The sequence below is a fragment of the Micromys minutus genome, assembly GCF_963924665.1.
Source record: "Micromys minutus genome assembly, chromosome: 29".
Lineage (NCBI taxonomy): Eukaryota > Metazoa > Chordata > Mammalia > Rodentia > Muridae > Micromys > Micromys minutus.
Window position 1 is genome coordinate 25,407,303 of NC_137964.1, and position 24,430 is coordinate 25,431,732.

Sequence of the window (24,430 nt, forward strand, 5' to 3'; positions counted from 1 at the left end):
TCTCTGAGTTCAAGGCCAGTCTAGTATACATATCGGTTTCCAGAACAGACAGAGCTACACGGAGAAACCCCGTCTGGAAAAGAAAAAACCAAAAACAAAGACCGAACAGTGGTTTAAGACCAGCTAGGATTTTTGCTCTCCCCCAGCTACAGCTACTTAGGGACATTTGGTAATGGCTGGAGACCCCTCTGTCATAGTTGTCGTGACAACAGAGATGAATGCTACTGTCTCATAGTATCCCCCAAGAGCAAGGATGTTGCTAAACATACTGTTTGTTTTGTTTTAGTGTGTTTGTTTTTGAGACAGGGTCTCACTATGTAGACCACTAAGTAGACTATGTAAACAGCTCCTGGCTGTCCTGGAGCTCACTATATAGACCAGGCTCGTCTCAACTCACACAGATCTGCCTGCTTCTGCCCCCTGAGAACTAAAGGCCTGAAACTACTTTGCTGGGCTCAAATACGTTGCCATGTCAACAGGCTACAAAGGATCCAATTCCCAAGTCTGTCCATAAGGTTCTTAGCAAGCACCTCAACGTCATGAGGCATAGTGGCTCACACCTATAATTCTGGCATTCTGGAGATGGAGAGAAGAGAATCATGACCCCAGTCTGGCTTCAGAAGTGAGCACAAAGGACAAGCTCACCAATACAGCAAAGCCGACTACGAGGTTTTCTTCGCTCTTTAAGTGTGGTGACCTGCTCTGGGGTGTGTGGTACTGTCTGTATCTGACTCCAAGATGTAGGATCAATGTAACTACAGGTGCCAAGTGCTGGCTCCGTACCAGGCCCTGTGGACAGCTTCAGTTGTCTCTCCTGTGACTCTATAACCTGTGTGGTGGCCTATTGCTCTCTCTGCTGTTTTAGAGGAAACTGGTTCATAAATCTCCAAGCTCATTCTGAACCTAACCTTGGATCTATACACTTTTAAAGGACTTATTTTATGTATATGAGTATGCTGTCACTCTCTTCAGACACACCAGAAGAGGGCATCAGATCCCATGACAGATGGTTGTGAGCCACCGTGTGGTTGCTGGGAATTGAACTCAGGAAGATCAGTCAGTGCTCTTAACCACTGAGCCATCTCTCCAGCTCCTATATATTCTTTTAAAACTATTTTTGTGTGTTTGGATGTTTTGTCTACATGTATGTCTGTGTGCCATGTGCATGTTTGGTGCCCAAGACAATAGTGAGCTGCCACACAGGTGCAGGGAATCCAAACAGGGTCCCCAGGCAGAACAGCAAGTGCTCTTAACTGCGGAGCTATCTATCTAGCCCAGACCTCTCTATTCTTAGGGAGTGGAAGAATATGTACAGATTGTTACTAGGCATGGTGGTGCACACCTCTAATCCCAGCACTTGGGAGCAAAGGCAAGCAGATCTCTTCAGCCTGGTCTGGAATGGGGAATGAAGATACTCATGTTTGTTTAGAATGGCAACAGTAGTCACTTCTGGAGACAACAACTGGGGACAGGAATGGAGACCAACATTTTCCTGTTGAAATTTGAAGCAAGTGAATAAATAATCTGCCATATCCGAAAAATAAGGAGTGATGAAACAGAGAGACTTTTTTTTATTTGTCTACTTTGGTGCTGGTACGGAGCACAAAGCCTAGCATAGGCTAAGCAAATGCTCTACCACTGAGCTACCCCTCAGCTGAGACTGGGCTCTCAAGGAGTATTTACTCAAGTTGCCTGGGAACCTGTTAGAAATAGATTCCAGAGATCAACATGTCAAGCTGAATCGGAAGCTCATGGGTGATGGTGGTATTTGGGTATCTACATTCTACAAGCCAGCCTGGTGGTTCTTGACCCAGACACATTCAGGAAACCTGTTAAGACTTGAGAATCGGGCTGGAGAGATGGTTCAGTGGTTAAGAGCTTTGACTGCTCTTCCAGAGCTCCAGAGTTCAAGTCCCAGCAACCACATGGTGGCTCACAACCATCTGTCATGAGATCCGATGTCCTCTTCTGATCATAAAGTAAATCTTAAAAAAAAAAAAAAAAAAAAAAAAAAAGACTTGAGACTCATTGCCAGGAATCATTCCAACAGGATCTTGGGTTTCTGCAGAAGCAAGGAAGGTGGTTTGACAAATGAGCAGTATCCAGGCTCCTCTGGGGAGCAGAGGCTACACCTGGGGACCTCCCCGTTTATATGTAGTGTTTCTCAGAGGATGGTCCTGGTATATAAGATGCTGGGATGCAGGGTGGATGGGGACGTGATGGGAGCAGGATGAGTATTAGGCCCCTAAACTATTTTAACGGGCTAGGGATATAGCACAGAGGAGGATGCTTGCTTACTATGTGTGATGCACCATAGGTTTGGTTCTTAGCACCATCAGAAAGAGAAGCAAACAAAGCAACTTTATATATTGAGGTTCTGGGACAGACACTTCAAAGGCCAGGTCTACGGGAGTCAGGTGATGGTTTGGTTTTGTTTTTTAATTAAATTCACTGTGTGTGACTGCATGTGTGCAAGTCCCATGCTGCATGTGTGGAAGACAGAGGACAACAGACTCTCTCCACCTGTCATGGGAAACCAGTTGGTGCCAAACTTCAGGTGTAGCACTGGTTGTCTTGGAACTGACTCTGTAAAACAGGCTGGCTTTGAACTCAGAGATCTGCCTGTGTCCAGAGTGCTGGGGCCAAAACGTGTGAACTGCCAACCCCCAGGCTTTGGGGCAGGTTGCTTTATCTGCTGAGCCATCTGAATTGTCCAAGGAAGTAATTCAGAGTGGCCTGGTGTGAGAAGAGAGAGGGAGTGGTGGGAAGTGTAGCAAACATAGGCCCTATGTAACAGTGCCTGCTCATTGGAGGTCTGCAAGGTGGGCCCAGTGCCCCTGGAACTTCCCATTCTTGCAGCGATGCCAGGATCTGCCCAGGGAAGAGTCTGGAGGCTCTGGGCTCTGAGCCACCTTGCAGGTTTGAGTCCTAGCAAGTTACTAGTGAGTTAATCTTCACTGTCAACTTGACTGGATTAGGAAAAGCCCCGGGGATTAATAAAGCACTTCTGGGGACTGTGTGAGCATTTCCAAAGGCGATTAGCTCACAAGGTCTCTGACCTAATCAATGGCAGGGAGTCATTCCTCTGTGGCTCACAGGACAGCATTATTGGGAGGTGATGATACCTGGGGGTGGGGGCTTGACAGGGATGTCACAGTATCTTGCTATGGTTACTTCCTATGTCCTCTTGTTTGACTCTCAGCTGCCATGGCAAATTTCTCCCCCCATACCCCCTCCATCATGATGAAGTAGCATCCCTGAGACCAAAACCTTATAAGTTGCTTTGTTTGTCTTTTTGGCCCATCTGGTCATGTGACACAGAGGCCTGCTACCTTAACTGTCTTGAACATCAACTTTTGTTTGCTGCACTGTGATGGGTGACATTCTGAGAGGAAGGGGGAGGGTCGAATAAGCATTGTGCAGTACTTAGAGCACCCCCCCCAACACACACACACACACAATGGCTAACTAGTTCTATTTTGATGTTTCAGTTGGATTGGCACACCCTCACAGGGTATTCCTGCTGAAATGCACAATCTGATTATAACCATGAAAAAGAATCTCAAGAGAAGCTAAACTATAAGGCATTCTGTAAAACCATGATTGTTTCAGGGAAAAAAACCAAACAAATCTTAATATCTAGGCTAGACAGATGGCTCAAGATGGCTCAGGGATAAAAGCTGATCCCACAGAAGACCCTGGTTTTGTTCCTAACACACACACACACAGTAGCTAACAACTACGTGTAAGTCCCATTCTCAGGTAATGTGACACCCTCTTCTGGCCGTCAGAGGCACCAAGCATGCATGTGATACACATACATACACACAGACCATCACAAATACACAATTTAAAAAATATTGATGGAGAGGGGATGTTAGCTCAGTTCACAGAGAGCCTCGGCAGCATTCAGGTGGCTCTGAATTTGTTCCCTAGTTCTGCAAGACACTTGGTATGGAGGTGTGTACCTGTAAGCCCAGAACTTGGGAGTTGGAGTAGTCTTAGTAGTTCAAGGTAATTCTCTACTACATAGCAAGTTGGAGGCTAGCCTGGGCTACATTCTGCTATTTTTAATAGAACCCCCGAAAGGTTCGTATCTGAAACAATGAAGCCATGCGACCATTTCAAATTAAAGGAGACAAAAAAGTGACAACTCCTTACTACAAATGGAACGGAGGACAAGAACTGCTGGAAGGGGTACTCCTAAGGCAAGTAGGGGACTGGACATGAGTTATCAGATAACAGCAATATACGCATTTCCCAAATTTGGGGTGGAGATTTACATAGCACAGAGACCTTGACTTTCATAGAATTAGTCCTCAATTTAACTCCTAGCACCCAATAAAGTGGACAAGTAGCACCTACTGTTAATTCCAATACGTGGAAGGTGGATGTTTCTGAAAAGACCAAGGCTAGCCTGGGATATATAAAATCCTGTTCTCAGGAGTTGTGGTTATGTAAGGTAAAATCCTTGGTTTTAGAAGGTCTGTTTAAGCTAACAAGAATTATCTTGGTGTTGTTGTGAACACACATCATGTGTGTGCTGGTGCCCAGTGGAGCCAGAAAAGGTTGTCAGGTCCCCTGGCGTTAGAAATAAAGGCTGCTTTATGTGGACACTGGAAACTGAATTCAGGTCTTCTTAAAAAGCAGCGAGTGCTCTTAACCACTGAGCAAGTTGTTCTAAAAAAAAAATTGTGTGTGTGTATGAGAAACCCTGTCTTAAAAAAAAAAAAGTCTTGACTGTATGTCTGCAAACCACATGCATGCCTCATACCCATAAAGGCCAGAAGAAGCCATTGGATCACCTGGATCTGGTTACAGATGGTTATGGGCCGCAACTGGGATATTAGGTATGAAACCTGGGTCTTCTGGAAGAGCAGCTGAATGCCCTTAAATACTGAGCCACCTCTCCAGCCCTACAATATATGTAATCTTAAAACTCAATGGAACCTAATACAATGTAATGTCTTAATCACACAACACAGATATTGTGACTGAAGGCTTGGAGGAACTTTAAATTTCTCCTAGAAACAGTGGCTCAGTATTTGCAGACCCACTTCTGGTCTTCTGGCAACTTTGTAGACTGTAACTAGTGCCAAAAGAAACAACTAGGTACACATTTTAATTAGTATCCCTGAAGGTTTCTTTTGAGTAGAAATTTTCCAAGCAAAGGTACAGGTCTTGGAGTGGAACTCAGCAAGAGAGTGCCTTGGCAAATTCCTGGGTTCGATCTCCAGCAACACAGTTTTTGTAGAGTTGTTGGGACTGATGCCAGGGCTTTGACCATGACAGATTAGTGTTTTGTCCCTGAGCCCCTTCCTCTAAATTTTTTAAAGACTGTTTAGTGACTCACCTGACTGGGACATCCTATCAGACAGTCCAGACCAACAAACATAGGCATGAGGAAGAGGTGTCCCTTGTGAATATATTTTATGCCTTATGTGCACATACAAGTGTGCACGTGCACATACACGCAACAGAGAGGACACACACACACACACACAAACACGCACAGCTAACTAGTAAGGAGGTTGAAGACAGGACGGGAAGCATCCGGGTGGCACTGGTGCAGGGGAGGAAAAGGGACAAAGAGAACAACTGTCCCCATCCTCCGCCCCCATCCTACCAGGAGGGGGACGGAGAGCTGGAAGAACAGGGAGTGCTTATTCTCACAGAAGAAAATCTCGAAGTGCAGTGATTTTTTTTTTTTTTTTAAAGCTTCTTCCTTCCACACTCTGCCCTGGTGAAGCCAGCAGCCTGCACACACAGTCCTCCAGACTGGGCCAGGACAAGGTCATGGGGAAGAGCATAAGGCCAAGGCCTCAAAGGGCCAGTGGGAAGGTGAGGGTTTAGGCATAGTGGGTGCCTGGTGTTAGGGAATGGTCCCCTCTGTGGTCCAGCTGGTCCTGCAAGCGGGCAAACTCAGCCAGCTCGTTGAGCTCCTGGAACTGTCGGTCCGTCTTATGGCTGACCAGCGAGCGGTAGAAGTGAACGGCAAAGACGATAAAAACCAGGCCACAGGGGACCATGATGGCTGTGGAGGCGATGGCGGCCGCCTCACCCGGGGTGATGCCACCGCTGTTGTTGGCGACGACGGCTGATTCAGTGGGAGGCTTGGTGGGGCTTGGCTGTCCCGCCTGCCTCTTGAGCGGTAAGAACTTGACCCAGCAGAGCAGCACGACCTCAGCCAGGAAAAGCAGCGTCCCGATGACCGTAGAGAAGGCCCAGGCCAGCTCGATGTGGCGGTGCATGCGCTCGTGGGGCGACTCTTTGACCGAGTTGAGGTTGTGGACATTGCTCACAGCCTCGATGTTGGGCAGGATGCAGGTACTGATCATGAGGGCAAACAGATGCACGGCCACCAGCACTGTGGTACAGGCACTGAAGACAATGAGCAACCCTGGTGGGTAGTCATGGTCCGTATCCAGCTGGACTTCCACCATCGCTACCTAGGAGAGGGGAACACGGACGTGAACGGCATGCTCAGATCCTATCCCTCTTCCCGTTACATTGGTCATTCGGTCTCTGAGTCTCAGCTTCTGGAAATACTAAAGCCACCTCCTCTAGTTGTGAGGTAGCAAAAACGTATGAGAGGAACGTGAATCCATCAGCTGTGTGTCCTTAGGAAGTCAGGATCTTCCCCAGGCTTAACATATATAGGAAATAGGTATGACCCGTTTGTTCACAGAATTATTTTAACAAACCAGAGTTCCCGGTATACGGTAAATATCTATTTATCGGGAACACTGCCCCTGTCAATCATAGTGAAGGCAGGTAGAGTAAATTATGCACACTGTGATTTTTTTTCCCCCTTGAGACAGGGTCTTTCTGTGTAGCCTTCCCTGGCTGTTATGCAACTTGCTCTGTAGACCAGGCTGGACTTGAACCCAGAGATCTGCTTGCGTCTGCCTTGGGAGGCAGGTCTTTCCTTCTACCACACTGGTCCTAGGGACCAAACTCAGAGTGTCAACTTTGGCAGTAGTCACACCTTTACCTGCTTAGATATCTCTCCAGACCAAGAAAAATTTAAAATACATTAAAACTTGAAAAAGAAAAACCAACTGCCAACTGGTGGTGATATAGGCCTTTAATCCCAGCACTCAAGAGGCAGGTGGATTCTCTGAGTTCAAGGCCAGTTGGGTCTATAGAGCTAGTTCCAGGACAGCCAGGACTACACAGTCTGGGAAAACCAAAGCCACAAAAATGAACCTCTAACCACTACCCTTATCTGTCCCACACTCTCAGACCTACACAGGACTCAATTTCCTGTCCTACTCCGAGGACAAGGAATAGGTTGGAGAAGTGAAGACCTTCCCACGTCATATTCAAGTCCATTCTGAGAACAGAATGCACAGGCCGACAGGGAACTGAGAGAGGCTTCTCAGAACAGACCGGCTCAACCTAGTGTCTGGATCTTGGCTGGCTGGGCGCCAGCAAGCCCCAGGGCATCTCCTTCTCCAGCCCCAGGGCTCACACACTGGCTGTTCCCCAGTTCCTGGAGACATGAGGATTTGGGGTCACCAGGGGCATAATCTGTACCTGCTACCAGCTCCTTTACACTCGGGTCCTGCAAATCACCCTCATGCGAAGGAGCCAACTCATCAGATTTCCGCCAGGAGCAGCAGACAACTGGGTACATTGCCAGGGTCCACCCATGGGGGCTGGAGGATCAAGGGCAGCAAAGAAACAGGGAAAATGACATTACCATTAAGGGAGGCCGGGGACTGTACCTAGGTGGACAGATCTCTCACCTCCCATGCGTGAAGCCCTCTATCAGTCCCCAACACTGAAAGAAACTGTGGTAGTTCAGGATCTCAGCACAGCGAAAGGAGAGACAAGAGGACCACAAGTTCAAAGTCATCCTCAGCTACACACAGAGTTCAAGGACAGGCTGAGAGCTACATGAGACCCCAGTCTTTAAGGAAAAAAAAAACAACAAAAATGACAGTAGGTGCCTGGGATGGAGGTTGTGTTAATCCAAGCCAAACACCTGCTGCGGTGGGGGGGCACAGGAAAAGCAGTAAAAGTGGGTTCTACCACTGCTCAGTTTCAAACCTTCACTCCCATCTCAGGCCATCTGAAATTCTTCAGTTCTTACCCCTCCTTCCGAGAGGCAGGCTCAGCTCGACAGAAGCCGGTCAAAGGCACAGTCGACTTAGCTCTTGAGCCAGAGCCATCCCAAGTCTCACTCTAGACCCAATGTTCTCAGTAAGATGGACGGGTGATACCAGAGACAGACAGACAGACAGACGCCAAGAGTCTGGGGAAAGGAACCAGGTTTAAAGGCTTTCACCTCAGAATTGCCACAGCCCTCAAGAATATGGATGCTTCAGCCTGAGAACTTACAAAATGGTTCAAGCTCATGTAAATTTGGGGCACTGGCATGATAATTTTGACCGCTGTTTAAGATCCCCTGGTGGCCTAATGCCAACCCTGAGAATTCTCTTGAGCCCATGCGGGCAAGGGAGCTGGGCGCCTCAGCACATGCGGGTGAGGGACACAGGACAGCAAAGGCTAGGCACCTGAATGCACTCTTTCCCCCACAACCTGGAGAAGCTGGGTACCCTCAGCAGCAACAGCAGCACCTCCTGCGACTTCCCCACCCCCATACTACCTCTTCCTGTTTTGGCCCTCTTATCTCAGAACCTGAAACCTGAGAAACGGCAAGCCAGAGAACATGGTGGAACTGCCCCTGGTCCATTTGCTCTTGTCCTCTGGGGTTGGAGGCCAATATGCAGGGGGGCTGGGCTGTGGGTCCCATGATGGGCGTGTTTATGGCTGGTTTGTGTATGTCACTGCATCCTAGTGTCCTCTAAGTGACATACTGACCCCTCCATAGAACTTCAATCACACGGAAGCCACAACGCAAAGCCGGATGTAAGCCCGTGCCTCACCTTACAAAGCTGGTGACCCCGAGGTAAGTATTTAAAGTCTTTGATACCCCACGTTTTGCACCCAGAAAATGGAGGCCTGCTTAGGACAGCTATGATGTTTCAGAGTTAATGAACACAAAATATGACTGGACACATACAATTAGAGTACTGATTCTTTTTAGTCTGTTTTTGGCTTTTCAAGACCGGGTTTCCTTGTGTAGCCCTAGCTGTCCTGAAACTCACTGTGTAGACCAGGCTGGCCATTTTTTTTTTCTTAAGATTTATTTCTACACTATAGCTGTCTTCAGACTCGGTGAAAGATGCCCAGAATAGGACATCAGATCTCATTTCTCTTCAGTCCCCACCCCCACCCTGTCTGGCCACTAACCTGCCTGCTTCTGCCTCAGGAGTGCTGGGATCAAAGGTATGCACCACCACTGTCCAGCACAATGCTAATCACTTCTTATTAAGTGATAAGCATTGGGACAGAGGTTGTAGCTCAGCAAGAGCTTACTAGCATAGTGTGGTGAGGGCCTTGGGTTCCATGTACGTACATACATACCCACAGATGCACAGAAAGACAGGCAGACACACACACCACACACACACACACACACACACACACACACACTCGTTTCACTCACTACTCAATTTCAAATAAGAAAACTGAGTCTCAGAAATGAGATCAATTCCAGGCTGGTAGTAGTATCCTGCTCTAGGGAAGGCTGGGGGAACTCACAGCCACTCATAAGTCTGTGGATAATGGTGTGGTTTTTCACGTGGTCAGTGAGGTTAAATGAGGTTTTGAGGTGTAAATGTTTAGCACAGACTCAGCCACTGGAGAAGCTCAATAAATCTTAGTTAAAAGGGAAAACAAGGAGCTAGAAGTGAAAAAGAAACAGTAACTTCCTCAGGCCTGCTCTTCCTCATGCAGGCCTTACAGCTCCTCCTGAGGCTACACTAACTCCCAACGTGGGCATCGGGGGCAAGTACTCCAGCCAACACTGGCCAAGCAGAGCACCTCTGCAGGACAGCATCACCAGGGCCATAATACCCAGCTGAGGCACACAGGTCTGGGTATCCTTACATCCTTGGGCTGTGGGAAGAACGCTTGAGCTCTTCACTGAAGAGGAAGGACCTGCTGCTGTGCTCCGGAAGAAACCCCATTACCCTCATCTACCATTCCTGGAAGTAACCGCACAGGCTGGCTGTATGCACCACTGCCCCAGATAAGACCAAGTTCAGTGCTACAGGGCTTCGTACAAGAAAGGATTCTGGCCAGGTGAGTGGTGGTACACCTCTTTAATCCCAATGCTAAGGAAGCAGAGGCAGGAGGATCTCTGAGTTGGAGGCCAGCCTGATCTACAAAATGGCTTCTAGGACAGCCAAGGCGACACCAAAAAAAAAACCCAAAACCCAAAAAAACTTGTCTTGAAAAACAACAAAACAAAGCAAAAAAAGAAAAGAAAAAAAAAAAGATTCTGAACAAGAAGGAGTGGCTAGTATAGTCATGAACCCTGTTGAAAACTATTCACAGGTATTAAGGTCTTCTAGAGTGATTACCACTAGGGATCTGCTGCCCAGAATGGGGGAAGTAAAGTCAGGGCCCTGACAGAATCTAGCAGCTGACAACCAGGGGACTCAGATATGCTCCAGAGAGATCGCATCAGATTAAATTGCATGCAGCTTCACAAGGTAAATATAGCCCGGAGCAGGACTCTTAGCCCAAAATAAACAGCTCCTAGCCAGCCAGCAAGCCTCTACCAACCCAGCAGTACAGGGCCTGACAGAACAGAAGGGGCAGACCATGGGTCCCAAATCACACCAGCCTACAGATCCCCGAAGGAGATACTGGGCATCTTAAACCTGAAGCAGGGGCTAAAGTTTATCGATCTTGATGGGCAGTGGTGGCATACACCTTTAATTCAAACACCCAGGAGGCAGAGACAGACAGGTAAATCTCCAGGTTCGAGGCCAGCCTGATCTACAGAATAAGTTCAGGCCAGCCTGGTCTATAGAGCGAGTTCCAGAACAGCCAGGGATACACAAGAAACCTTGTCTCAGGAGGAAACTTAAAAAAAAAAAAAAAGATCACTGATCCTGTGAAAGGCAAACCCTGGTTGACCTCCTGGCCAGACATGTGGCTACCCCACTTGAATATCAACCATCCGTACTTCCTGCTAGGCTCCGTGAACACCCTAAACACCTGGATCCTGGTGATCCCAGTACTTCTGAGAGAACTCCCTGTTCCGTGCCATGCCCAATTCCCCCTAACCACAGTGGGATACAAAGCCTTATTCTCCCCAGCTCTTCTTGTTCACCCTTCTGAGACAAGTAGGTAGCTGTAACCTTGGGTAGACCCCTAAGCCTCAGTCACACGGATTTCACTGAGCTGTCTGGATTTGCTAACTCCATTCCAAATGCAGACCATCTAGGAAGACAGATCTGAATCCAGTCCCATGGTTTACAGACTCTCTTGACCATGGAAGTCCAGTACTCCAAATGTCTCTAAAAATAGATGTGCACTCTTTTATGAAACAAACAAAAGTTTCACTAAACACCACGTATCCTTGAAGCCTGCCAATGCAGCCTATTCTTGTGAGCCCTCGCCAGCTACTCCTCCCCCTTCCATTTAAGTCTTAAAATTTTTATTGAGAATTCCTGGGACAGTGGTTATCTCCTCCCCTTCTGAAGAGACAATACTGTAGGAAATCACTGGGAAATCAAACACTGTCCCAACCGGGGAAGAAGCCAGACCTCTTAGAGGATTGGTCTCCAGTCTTCCTTAATCCAAGAGGGCATCATCACATGGTACTTGGGTCAGGGTGGGGTGTGCTGACCCTCTAGCTGGCTTCTCAAAAGCTGGAGGATACCTCCACTTTTCTGGAGGTAGAGATCATAAATCTACACTCACTTGTTTTGAGACAGGGTCTATTGCATAGCTTTGGCTGTAGACCAGACTGGCCTCGAACTCACAGAGATCCGATTGTCTTTGCCTCCTCAGTGCTGGGATTAAAGATGTGCACTTCCACCCCACGTTTATTTCTGACCCTTGATGAGTCGTCACTTCCCTGAGTAACGGTTTGATCCTGCAGACTGAGCACTGTGGTTCATTTGTGACTCATTTGGTGGTTCATCCTCTCTCTCTTCACGTCTTTACTTTGATGACTTCGTTTTTTAGTTTTTAGATTTACTTTCTTAAGTGTATTCTACCTGAATGTATGTTACACACATGCCTGGTGGCCTAGGAGGTCAGAAGAGGGTGTTGGACCCTAGAACAGGATATAATGGATGGCTGTGAGCAGCCATGTGGGTGCTGGGACTCAAAGCCGGGTCCCCTATAAGAGCATCAAGTGTTTTTCATCACTGAGCCAAGTCCCCAGCACCCATTCGTAGGTGTTTCCGAGACAAGATCTTGCCATGTAGCTCCGGCGGGCTTCAAACTCATGGTCTTCCTGTCTTGGCTACATGTGTACAACTCAAGCGTTTTCCTTTTTGATGCTAGGATTCAAACCCGGGCTTTGTGCATGTTCTACAACTGAGCTAAAATCCCCAAGCATCTCAGAGAGCTTTTCTGTTGTATCAAGTACATTCAGAAAAACAAGAACTGTTTTTTCTCTTTTTCGAGCCTATTTTTTTTTTTCAAAGATTTATTTATCTATTTAATGTAGACACACCAGAGGAGGGCATCAGATCCCATTACAGATGGTTGTGAGCCACCATTTGGTTGCTGGGATTTGAACTCAGGACCTCTAGAAGAGCTGTCAGTGTCCTTAACCACTGAGATCTCTCCAAAGAGTATTATGTATGGGGGACTGGCCTCATGCTTACTCTGTAGCTAAGGATGACCTTGAACTTCTGATCTTCTGCCTTCAACTCCCCAAGTATGGGAATGACAGGTATAAACCCCAAGGCCCACCTTTTTTTTTTTTTTTTTTTGTCTTTTTCAAGACAAGGCTTTTCTGTGTAGCTCTGGCTGTCCTAGAACTCACTCTGTCTTCCTCTGCCTCAGCTGCTGAGATTAGAAACATGCACCACCACTGTCTTTTTTTTTTTTTTTTTTTTTTTTAGCTTTTCTATTCTTTATTTTTACATATGCTCCTAATAGCACAATATTTTACTAGAATGTATGTATTAGTTATAGAAATACCAATAGGCCAGGACAGAGTGGTGTACGCCTTTAATCCCAGTACTCTGGAGGCACAGGCAGGCAGATCTATAAGTTAGAGGCCATCTCTGCCTACGTAGTGAGATCCTGTCTCAAAACCAAACAAACCAACAACAACAACAAAAAAAAAAAAAAAAAAAAAAAAAGAAAGAAAAAGAAAAAAATAGAAATAGAAAAGCTGGCACATAAAATTTAATAGTTTGAAGACCAATGTTCAGACCAAAGGTTGATCAACAGGGCCTTGTATTGGACCACACCCACTAATTTACATATCATCGAAGGACAATGACAGAGTATGATAGTTTACCTGGAAAGCCACACTGTCCAGTCACACGAAGTTGGGTGACCCTACAGTTAGACCAACACTCCCCAAAGGAGATTCTTAAACAACAGTCACAGAAGAGCCCTCTAAGGGGGAGGGAGAAAGATTCGAGCAGGTTATAATGACACATGAATGGAAATGTCACATATACAGGGTGAGTTCTAGGATAGTCAAGGCCTCACAGAGAAACCCTGTCTTGAAAGAATGGGAAAAAATATAAATATTTATATAAAATTAATTTAACATATAAATTTATATACATAAATATATAGTGCTTCTCTTTCTTTTTCTTCCCCCTCTCCCTCTTCTAATCCAGGTATGGCAGTATATGTCTGTTAATGTATGTCATCCCAGCACCCAGGAAGCTAAGGCAGGAGGATTAAGGGTTCCTTGCCACACTGGGCTATAGAGAAACCCAATCTCAAAGAAGCAAACAAAGAACCTCTTAAAAAACAAAACAAACAAACAAACAAAAAAACCCCCAAAAACATCAACACTGTCTGTGGTCCTGTCTGAAATGTCCCTTTCAAGAAGCACATTAAAAGGCCCTCAGATGTTCTGACAAGAGAAATCAGCTGATTTACATTTTAACTTCATCCTCCGGCTCCTTCAGACTATCCTCTACCCAGTGTAAATCAATGGAGCACTGCCTTTGGAGGCCTGCTTAAAAAGAGCTTTTCCTTTCCTGTCAAGGACCCGGGAGGGGAAGGGCCCCTCACTGTTCCCAGCTGAGAATTTCAGAAAGTGCCGCAGGCACTTGTGAAGTTTCACAAAGGGCCTCTCTGCCCAGCAGACACCAACCTCCTCTTGGGATATTCAGTCGAGTCCCATTTATGCACTGCCCAGCATACAAATCCTGCATGCAGAATTGGGCATCTGGCCGACTCCAAAGGCCTGGTTATCAACCAGCTCGGGGGTGGAGGTGGGGGGGGGACACTGGCAGAAGGAGAGAGGGAGGAAAAGGCTCCATTTAAGACTCAACAGAACTGGTGGAGTCCTACTAGCTGATGATCAGAGCCTTCAGAGGCCTAGTTTTCCTGTGTGGATCTCGGACTTTCAAGAGCTATGGTGAGGTTTAAACAAGAATGAGAGGAAGGAGTTCCAGCTCCTGCTGGACACAATTAAGAGTTACGTAATAACCACTTTAACCATCACTGTTACATTATTCACTTCATGCCTCTGTATAATCTTCCATAGCTCCCTACACAAGAGTTCAAACTTCCTAAACAGATCCTCAATCAAGCCCCTCTACCATAGAACTTTTAAGATAAGGTCGGGATACACAGACCAGGCTGGTCTCAGACTCAGGGAGCTGCCTGCCTTTGTCTCCTGACTACTGGGCTTAGAGGTGTGAGCTACCAGAGTGCCTTGGTGTGTGGCATGATGCCAGTCATACCAGACCCATCGTTCCCTAAAGACCCTACGACTGATTGTGAATATTCTTGCCAGTTTAGTAGGCTCCTCTCTGGACCTCACTTGCAAAATCCTCAGTGTTCAGTTGGAATCACAATCTTTCTGTCCTTCAGAAAGCAGCCCCCACACCATAGCAACTAGCGTACACAAGTTTCCTAGATACCTAGGCAGGTATTATAACTTGCAAATACCAACCCAATAAATCCTCACACCAACAACTACTACTTTGGTTACGGGTGAGGGAAGTTGAGCTCTAAGGAAGCTAAGCGACTTCCCCCAGATATTAGTCTGAAGAAGCTGGGCTGACACTGGCCCCCCAAGCTGGGTAGATGCTGCCCTTGTTCCCATTTTGCTACTCTAGAGCTTCTGGGCTCTATGTCCTTACCACTCTCTGAGGCTTGCTTTCCCATGGACCACCCAGAGGGTCATAACCATGTTCCGACCACATGACTTCATTGCAGCATGTCATTCATCTAGGACAACCATGCACGGAGGATGACACCTCTGAAGCATTTTCCACTGTTGCTAGCCCAGTACAAGAGCCCCCTCAGCTCCAGCATTAACAATCATTTCTGGGGGATTAGTACCAAGTGGTAACAGTAGCTTCTTGCTCATCTCCGGGCACCCTGATCTCCGGGTATGTCATAAACACCCAGTAACGTCTCATGACTTGGGCGCTTCCTTCCAACTCATTTTCCCAGAAATCTTAGCCAACTTCTGAACCTGCGCTGGAACCTAGAACAAAAGGGGGCTGGCGGGCAGAACTTGAGGAGGAAGATAATCCAAAACTAATTGATCCCAGGTCGTGGAAAGCATTTTGTTTACTGCAGCAGTCTGACCTTCCCAGTTATCGTCTGCTTAGGCTACTATTACAGCCTGCCCTCCATGCATGATCAAGGTAGTCCTACACAGGGACAGGGTCAGGCCTGGACTGTGGTAACCTTAGGTACAGTCTAAAGCTAGACTTTTTTTTAAAAAGATGGGGTTTCTCCATGTAGCTCTGGCTGTCTTAGAACTTGTTCTGTAGACCACGCAGAGAGCTGCCTGCCTCTGACTTCTGAGTACCAGGGATTAAAGGTGTGTGCTACCATCTGCCCAAAGGATACTCCTAGCTCCAGGGACACTGTGAGATGCACTTCTAACCTGGATTCAGGGTCCCTTTATTTTGTATTTGCTGAGTCTCACCAGCAGACCAGATCTGTCTCAGATCCTCAAATTCCTTAGTTATTCATAAGCCTTTGTAATGAATCCTCATTCACATCCTGGAGCAAAGAGGATCCTCCCATCCCTACACAGGAGAAAACTAACCTTAAAGACGCTCACCCTCAACACCTCAACACATTACAGGCACCTGCCTTACACCTCTCTATCATGAAGTTAGGATTGGCTCAGTCTCTACCAAACCTTCTGGGGGACTCCCTTACCATCACTTTATGGATGAGCAGGTGAATTTGGTATTCTAGGCAACATGGCTAACCCTGGAGAACAAAGGTCAGGTCAACTCCTCTACGTTTCCAGGTTTGTAGGAAGGAAGCCCTCTGGGGGCAGGAAGTTGGTTGTGCTGACTCACAAGTCAAGGGAAGAGTAATCCAGGAAACTTGTCGCTCTGTTACCATGGCATCAGGGTGGCCAGGCACCCCCTTCCTCTCTTGAGGCTCACTCAAGGGCTGGGTGTCCGCAGTGGGGGCAGGGCATCATCCGACCTCAGACCATGACTCCAGAGTTCTTAGAAGTCCAGTCATACATAGCAAAGGACTTAGGCAGGCCTGGGACTCAACCCCTTGTAGTTTACAGAATTTAAGGGATGGCACCTTGGAACTGAGGAGCCTACTGCACCCAGGCTGTGCAAAGGAAACTCCCAGATAAACAGTAATGGATGCACCCATGCCCACCCAAGGTTTTGAGCTACCTCAGCCCTCTAATTCCTCCACGTCTTTTAGTGGAGGCCTGACCTACAAAGAACAGGAGGGTAGGAAAGTGTCAGTTCTGACCCTCACCTTTCCCAGGGTCTAGGAAGTTACAATTTACAAACTCATGTAAGAGCATACATACAATGCCCCTTGCCACCCCCTTAAAGTGTCAAAACTTTCTCTTTAGCTTCCAAAGAAACATTGTGGCTTTGCTTCTCATTCCCCCTGGCTTGGTGCTACCAGTCTCTGGCAGGACACTAATCACAGCATTCTGGTCTGTCCTAAGCAAGACTTAGGATCTGGCTAACCCAGGTTCAAGTGCTGTTTACAGACTAGCTGTGTAGAACAGGTGGGTCTTGAAGTCAAGGGTAATCCTCCTGCCTCTGCCTCCAGAGTTATAGGCCACACCCAACTCTCTCCTCTTTCTTAAAGTCAGTTTTAAGAATAGTTTTTAATCTGCCACTTAAGAACTCAAGATTCAGGGAGTGAGAAAGAGATTTGCCTGAGGTCATACAAGCAGTAAGTGGCAGAGCTGAGTGACTATCACTCCTTCTGGCCTTCCCTCTCTGGCCTAGCGCATTGTGGGCCTCTGAGACATTCAGGCTCACAAACTGTGCTGACCCACTTGTTTGCAGATGATGGGGAGAGACCCAGACACACACCCTTCCCAAGAAAACACTATGGGTGCCAGCCACTCCCTTCCTCAAGGCCAAAGGCTTAGCTAATTCATGGGGGAGGCAGGAGTGCTGGGGGGGGGCAGACCCCACTGATGCAGGTTGAAGTCACCAAAAGATAATAACATAGTTTCGTTGCCTCAGCTCCGGGCAAACTCCAAGACGTCAGGCCTGAAGGTATTCCTAGAGTTAATGTCTGGTGTCTAACGTGCAGCCTCCAGGGGCGCCTCCTGCAGAGGCTTCTTGTACCACCTTCTTGGGACTTGAGAGGAGGAAAATATGCCTACTTCTTAATCAAGCAAGAGCCCGTTCAAGGGGAACATGTCCCACCCTCCTCCCCCACACGCAGTGACTCAGAGGCAAGTTTCTAAGGGTGGGGAGTGGCTGTCAACCCCTAGGCTGAGACTCTTGGAAAAGGAGGTTGTGGGGGGGGGGGTGAGAGTTAGTGGAGTACGGGAGGTGGAAAGTATTAGGAAATCCCCTCCAATATTTGATCAAAGTCTTGGTAATACCTTCCGGCCTTAGGTGTGTGGGAAGGCGCGGCCACAAGGTAGCTCTCATCCTCATCTCCTGATACCTGTCCTCAGTGGACTGGACCCTTTGAGTCCTTCTTGTCCCCCTGATTACATTCAGGGCAGACTTCTTACATAGCAACTTCATGAAAGCAACATTCTTTGTCACCCTAACCGCTTTGCCGCAACAAGGCGCCCGTCTAAAAACACCTGCGCTTGGGTATCTCTATCGCTGGTCGTGCACCTCTCCCTCACAGCTCAGCAACCTCTGGCTCCCCTCCGGCGCCTAGGACGGCTTATCCCAGCTCTTCCCTTCACCCCAGGCACGCCCAGCCCGCTCCCAACTGTGGGCCCCGTCGGGGCTGCGGGCGGGAGCGGCCGAAGCAGGAAGAGGGGAGGAGGGCAGGGAGGCCCGAGCTCACCATGGCGAAGCCGGAGAGCAGAGCCGAGGTCCGGCTGGAGGCTTTGAGCTTGGCGCGGCTCAAGTAGAGCTTGCGCCAGGACAGCGCCTGCATCGAGTGCTCGTTGAGGCTCATCACCTCGGAGTAACTCTGACCGATCCAGTCCGGGTAGCTGACGGCGGGCGGCGGCGGCAGCGGTGGGGCCCCCGAAGGCTCCCCGTCCCCGCTGCGGCGGCGACTCCGGCGGCTGCCGCTAGTGCTGCTGCCGCCGCTCAAGGGAAGCTCCGGATTGCTGTTGTTCGGGGGCGGGGCAGGCTCCGGATGCATGGAGTACGCTGCGAAGGCGCGGCTGGCGGCGGGCGCCTGCGAAGGCTGCGGCCCCGGGACCGCGCCGCACCTCCGCCGCCGGCCTCCCACTAGAGCCTGTCTTCCCGCAACCGGACACACCGGATCCGGAGGCCGAGGCACTTGGCTGCAGAACCGCTCCGCAAGTTCTAAGCGGCCGCGACCGGAGCCTGCGCGCCGACCGGCGTCCGGTCCCAAGCCGGCACCTCCGCGAGCTCCGCGATTGGCGGGCGACCCGTGGTTATTTGCATACACCACACCCACTAATAGACCACGCCCACAAAGCGGTGGGCGGGGTTTCCCGCGAGTTACGTGCCCCGCGCCGCCTCCGACGGCTCCGCCCACAGTTCCTGGCTCGCCTTCCTGGAAGCGCCCCACGCTGACAGGCCTCGCTTCTCTCTGCAGCTGCTCTTGTGCCTTTGGTCCCGGAGCTCTTGACTTGGGCCATCCGAGGTCATCTCTGGGCGCCTCCTGAGGCCTGTTTCCTCCTTGGAACAAGGTGGCAAAAGGTCTGTTGGAAAAAGAGCAAGCGGACGTCTACTAGAGTTCAGTGAGCGGTTATTGAGCGTCCACTGGGTGCCAACGCTGTTGCAGGCGCTGAGGGCAGGGTGTAGGCTTGTGATTAAGACAGACAAGATCCATCCCGAAGATGTCATGCGTGCCTGGAATCCCAGCAAAGAGGAGACTGAGGCAGGAAAATAATGAGTTTGAAGGAGTCGTGAGCTCTTGCCGTGGGAACACAAGAGGGACAAAATTCCCTGCCCCCTTACAGCCAACACAAACGTCAATGAGTAAATTATATCAGAAGGCTGTCACTGTGTACAAAAAAAAAAAAAGATTAAAAAAAGGTGGATAGTAACAGGGTTGTTATTTTAATTTTAGAATGCTAGTCTCCGTTTGTATTTATTACTTTTTGAGACTACATAGCCCAGCCTGGCCTGCAACTTGTTATATAGACCAAGCTGGCTTCGAACTCACAAAGATTCATCTGCCCAAACCTCCGGGGTCCTGGCATTAAACATGTGCCTGCCATCCCTAGACCCCTTCGTGGGATTTTCAGTTCTGGAGGGAATACAAAACTAGGACTAAACAAGTTCACACCATTGGGGGTGAGCAGAGACCTGGGCCAGTAATGTGAGGAGCCAGGACCTAAGGGAAGAGGAAGTATGGAGGTTGGGGGTGGGGCTCAGGTAAACTAGGCTCCTGGACTAGGACTTTAAATCCAAAGCAGCCTCGTTAGCAGCGGTTTCGCCGCTTTAATCCCCAGCCATCAGACTGTTTCTTGGCACACACTCCACGCTGAAGAAATACTTGTTGACTGAATACACGTGGGAAAAACAAGAACAAATGATAAATTTAGACCCCAGACAAATCCTAAACAAGTGGCACTCTAGGTGTACGGTGTGATAGTTAACTCTTGTACAACCGCTAGAGGGCAGCCCTCCAACCAACCACATGGCACAAAAGAGACTCCCCCTTAGCCGCCGCCTTCCCTGATTGAGAATTTGGGGCCTGCCTGGTGACACATGCCTTTAATCCCAGCGCTTAGGAGACAGAGGCAGGGCAAGTGGATTCTCTGCGTTCTAGGCCATGTATAAAAAGACGTTGTCTTCAATAACATAAAACTAAATGACGAGGAAAAGATTGAGCACTTGGAATTTGAAATCTTACCCCACTGGGTTGTTTTGTAGGTGGGCTTTGTGCTTACGACTCCTGATTACCCTCTGCATCTGGACTGAAATATCCCGAAGACCTTCCCTTTCTGCCTGCATAGCTCCACGAAAGGACTTGTCTGGCCTCCCTTCTCTTGCATACCTGATTGATGGTAATAGCATCTGCGCTGGTTAGTTTTTTGTTGTTGTTGTTTTTTTTTTTTTTTTTTTGTCAGTTTGACATGAGCTAGAGTCATCTGAGAGGAGGGAATCTCAACTGGAGGTCATTTTCTTGATGAATGATTGATGTGGGATGGCCCCGCCCACTGTGAGTGGCGCTTACCCCTGGGCAGGTGGGAAATCCTGAGTTCTATAAGAAGGCAGGCTGAGCTAGCCACTTGGCTTTGTCCCTCACTGATCTCTTCTTCCGTTCCTGTGCTGATATAGTGTGACCTGGGAAACGTAAGTCAGATAAACCCTTCCCTTCCCAAGTTGCCTCTGGTTCTTGGCTTTTATCACAGCAATGGTAGGATGGCATCTGATACTGTCTAGCCAATTTATGTATTGATCGGACCCCCACCCTTAAGAGTTTGAATAGAAAACAGGTTTAGTGAATGAAGTAAAGGAAACCCTTTGGTTCAAGGAAACCCCAAGCTGAAGAGAGGGTCTGAGATCTGGAGGTTAAGAGTCTGGAAGACAAAGAGGAAGGTCTACTGATTTAGAGCAATGAAGAGATCTGACCGCGGTGGCTAAAAAACCCGGGGCCTTAGCAACGGGGCCTTAGCTACGGAGTTGGTTTCCTCATTGCAACATCGTAACCCCTCCTCTCTTCCTTATCACTCTGGCTTGGCATCAGCCCGTTAGTATGGATGAGAGAAAACAAAACTAAACTGAAAGCTCAGCATGTAGTTCTGGGTTCAATCCTTGCACCAAAAAAAAAAAAAAAAAAAAAAAGCAAACGAAAAAGTAAACAATAAAAACATCCAGACCTAGGGTGGAGGGAAGGCTCTAAGCTCAACCCCTGACTGCAGAGTATCGAAGGACCCACAGTAATTTTTTTCTCCCTTACTAGATCCAGCTGAGGCCATGAGTAGCAGCAAAGCCATGCGTGTGAGTACTTCAACAGGTGGGAAGCTTGCGGCTCTAGCGAGAAAGCTGCGTGCTAAAAGACGGAAACGGAGGCGCCGCCGCAGACTGGCCCGGAGGAATGGACCCCTTGCTTCTGGTTTCGCCTTAGCTTCCAGCAACCGCGGGGCTCCCTCAGGTGGTCGGAAGGTATGCCATCAACCTCTGGGGTTGCTCTCTTTAAAAAAAAAAAAAAGTCCCAAACAACTCCTGCAATCAGTTTTGTGCCTGAGAGAGCGACCCTACTGAAAGACAGTGGCCTGATCCAGGAGCCTGGGGGCTGACCCGAGACTGCTGACACAGGTCGATGAGGATGAGAAGGTAGCAATAACAGCATCCTGCCAGGAGAAAGTAGTTTACATCAATGTAGTGCTTACATCAATCAACGACAGGCCCCGTCCTAAATTATTAACACCTATAATTCTGTAAGCTGTTATGTATTATTTCATTATAGATTAACTCCTTAAAACCTTCTAGTAGTAAAATCACTATTTTACAGATGAGAAGAAAGGAGGTTGTTAGGAAGCAGTAGTATTATCTCATTTATGATTCATTTATTTTAGTAGGACAGTTTGTTTTTTTTTTTGTTTTTTTGTTTTTTTTTTTCAATTTACTGGTCCAGTGTCTGGGACGTCACCATCACCCCACTCAATTTCCTAGATGCGTCAGGATATTTTTTTCTTTAAATTACCATTAAAAAGTTATAAAAAGCCATGGTGTGTGTGGGGAGTGTCAGTGGTTAAGAGCAGTTGCTGCTCTGGTGGGGGTGTGGGGGTTTGTTTTCCAGCACCCACATGGTGGCTCACAACTAGCCCTTTAGTGCAGTCTTCGGGGGATCCAACGCCCTCTTCTGGCCTCTACAGGCACTGCATGCATATGGTAAACACGTTCAGGCAACACACATTAGATAAAAATACATGAAATCTTTTTTGAAAGAAGCCATCCAAGCTACTTTGATTTTGGTGAGTTCTTTGAGTGAAGTTTGAGAATCGCTCAACCAGCCTGTCTTTAGCATTCAAGTGTTTTTTGAGTCTCTTACCTGTTTAAGATCTACTGTACTTTTGGCTGCTCTATAGCAATGTGATGTTGGGGCAAATTTACTTTCCGAACCTTGGTTCTCTAAGCAAAACTGAGACATCGGCCCAGCATGGTGGCTCACAACCCTAATTCTGGCACTTGATAGACCTGAACAGAGGGGTACTGCTAGGAGTTCGAAGCTACCCTGGGCTAACCAGTAAGTTCTAGGCCAACCTGGGCTACAGACTCCTAAAAATACATATGTGGGGCTGGAGAGATGGATCAATGTTCAGTGACAATTCCCTACACCCACATGGCGGGTTCACAGCTATTTAATTTCAGTTCCAAGTCATCAGACACCTTCCGACCTCCTGGCACATATACGATACACACATATTTGCAAGCTAAATACCCACACACAAAGTCAGAATGTCTCAAACACAACAACAAAGAACATACACTGAAGGGAGATATGAGCGGTAATGGGAAGTAAAAAGAAGGAATCAGAAGCTGGAGGAGAAAAGCCTATAGCAGATCTTCCCCTAAAACCTTAAGAGAACGTATCCTTTCCAACACATGGACAAGCTTGGGTGATCTTGCAGTGAGGAGGCTGTAGTTGCTGGCTGCTTTCTGGCCTGCAGAACTGAGACAATAAATCTGTTCATTGGGTGTGGTCAGGTACCCCTGTAGTTTCAGCACTTGGGAAGCTATGGTAGGAGATAAAAGAGTTTGAGGCCAGCCTGAGCTATATAATTAGACCTCAGCTCAAAAAAAAAAAAAAAAAAAAAAAAGGTGGAGGGGAGCTAAAATAAATAAACAAATGGCTCTCTGAACTCCCTGGATTACAGCACTCTTCCTTATGGGCAGCCTAAAGAGATTAATCTCAGGACCCTGGAGTGGCTCAAAGAGATGGCTTCAGCCAATGAAGGAGGTTGAATCCTTATTCATCAGACGTAAGGAAAAATCACAGACTGTTGGGTGAGATACACCTGGATTTGGACTCCAGTTTCATTGGTGTGTAACTCAGCTACTTTGGCGAACATCCCAACCTCTCTAGGCTCCATCTGTCAAGTGGGAGTCTCAATGGCACCAGGCAGCAAGGGTTGTTAAGAGTGTTTTGTGACAGAACATTTGTCTGGCAGTCAGCACAGTGCTCAATAAATGGTGACTATTTTCCCTCTCGCGGGCGCTGCCGGGATCAAAGAAGGATGGCAGCCCCATCCGTCGAACATCTAATGAGTTGGCTGATCTGTATTTACCAAAGGGCCGTTCATCTCTGAGAATCCAAACAGGAAAAACAGGTACCAGAAGAAAGGACCAGAGATGAACTGTCTTGTCTGGAAGTGAAAGGCCTGTGGAAAAAGGAAAACTAGAAGACAGCAACCGCCCTTCCCTTCCTGGAGGTGCCACTGTTTATCTCTGCCTCAGGTTGGTCCTCTCTGTACAGAAAATCTGCCGACTGAGGAGCCGGAGGATGGTTCCCAGTGGTCCAGACCAAAGTAGCTAAGAGGACTCAAGGGCAAAGAGTCCCAGGCCTGGCAGCGGGGTGTGGAATTGTACTGACCTCCGGAGCCTCAAATGCTATATGTAGAAATCAGGTATAAAGATATCTCTCTGGGAGTTGGGTGCAAGACAGAAGACATGACAGTTTGGCCCAGTGCCTGGCACACATTAGGCAGTACCTACAAAAAGAATCAGCTGTTTGCTGCTCATAAGCTGAAAGGGGGGAACAACAACTGGGACCGGAAGTAAACTTGAGATCCAGTCCAGCATTAGTGTAGGGATATTTTTACCCAGACACACGTCCATCTGTCTGCTGTCCATTCTAAGCCAGTGAGTCTGTCAGACTCCTTTTAGAAGTCCTGAGTCAGGGCTGACCACACCAAGTTCAGGGGTAGTAGGAAGTTTTGGTCTCACGGCTCCCTCAGATTTCAAATCCAATTGATTTTTTAGTTGTTGCTTCTGCCTTCAGCGGCTGTTGCCAAATTTCCCTTGCCTCCTCCAGTCTGGAGCTGGGC

General features: G+C 48.0%; 1 protein-coding gene across 2 annotated transcripts; it reads right to left on the reverse strand.

The window, feature by feature from the left end:
- On the reverse strand, positions 1 to 18,798 carry LOC308439342 (calcium release-activated calcium channel protein 1). 2 transcript variants are annotated; one of them, XM_080941087.1, is made up of 3 exons: positions 18,295 to 18,428; positions 7,540 to 7,661; positions 1 to 6,449 (listed from the first exon to the last, which is right to left on the reverse strand). In XM_080941087.1, the coding sequence occupies exon 3, from the start codon at positions 6,441 to 6,443 to the stop codon at positions 5,850 to 5,852; it is 594 nt and encodes a 197-aa protein (XP_080797213.1). In that variant the 5' UTR covers positions 6,444 to 6,449; positions 7,540 to 7,661; positions 18,295 to 18,428; the 3' UTR covers positions 1 to 5,849. The 2 variants fall into 2 exon arrangements, with proteins under 2 accessions (XP_080797213.1, XP_080797212.1); XM_080941086.1 differs by lacking the exon at positions 7,540 to 7,661 and having other exon boundaries at positions 18,295 to 18,798.
- Between the last annotated feature and the right edge of the window lie 5,632 nt (positions 18,799 to 24,430).

Excerpts from the sequence above, each read along its gene's own strand:
- LOC308439342 (XM_080941086.1), bottom strand. The coding sequence starts at position 18,600 with ATGCATCCGGAGCCTGCCCCGCCCCCGAACAACAGCAATCCGGAGCTT. Across the intron at positions 6,450-18,294 it reads TGCTCTCCGGCTTCGCCATG|GTAGCGATGGTGGAAGTCCA; the intron begins GTGAGCTCGGGC and ends CCCCTCTCCTAG.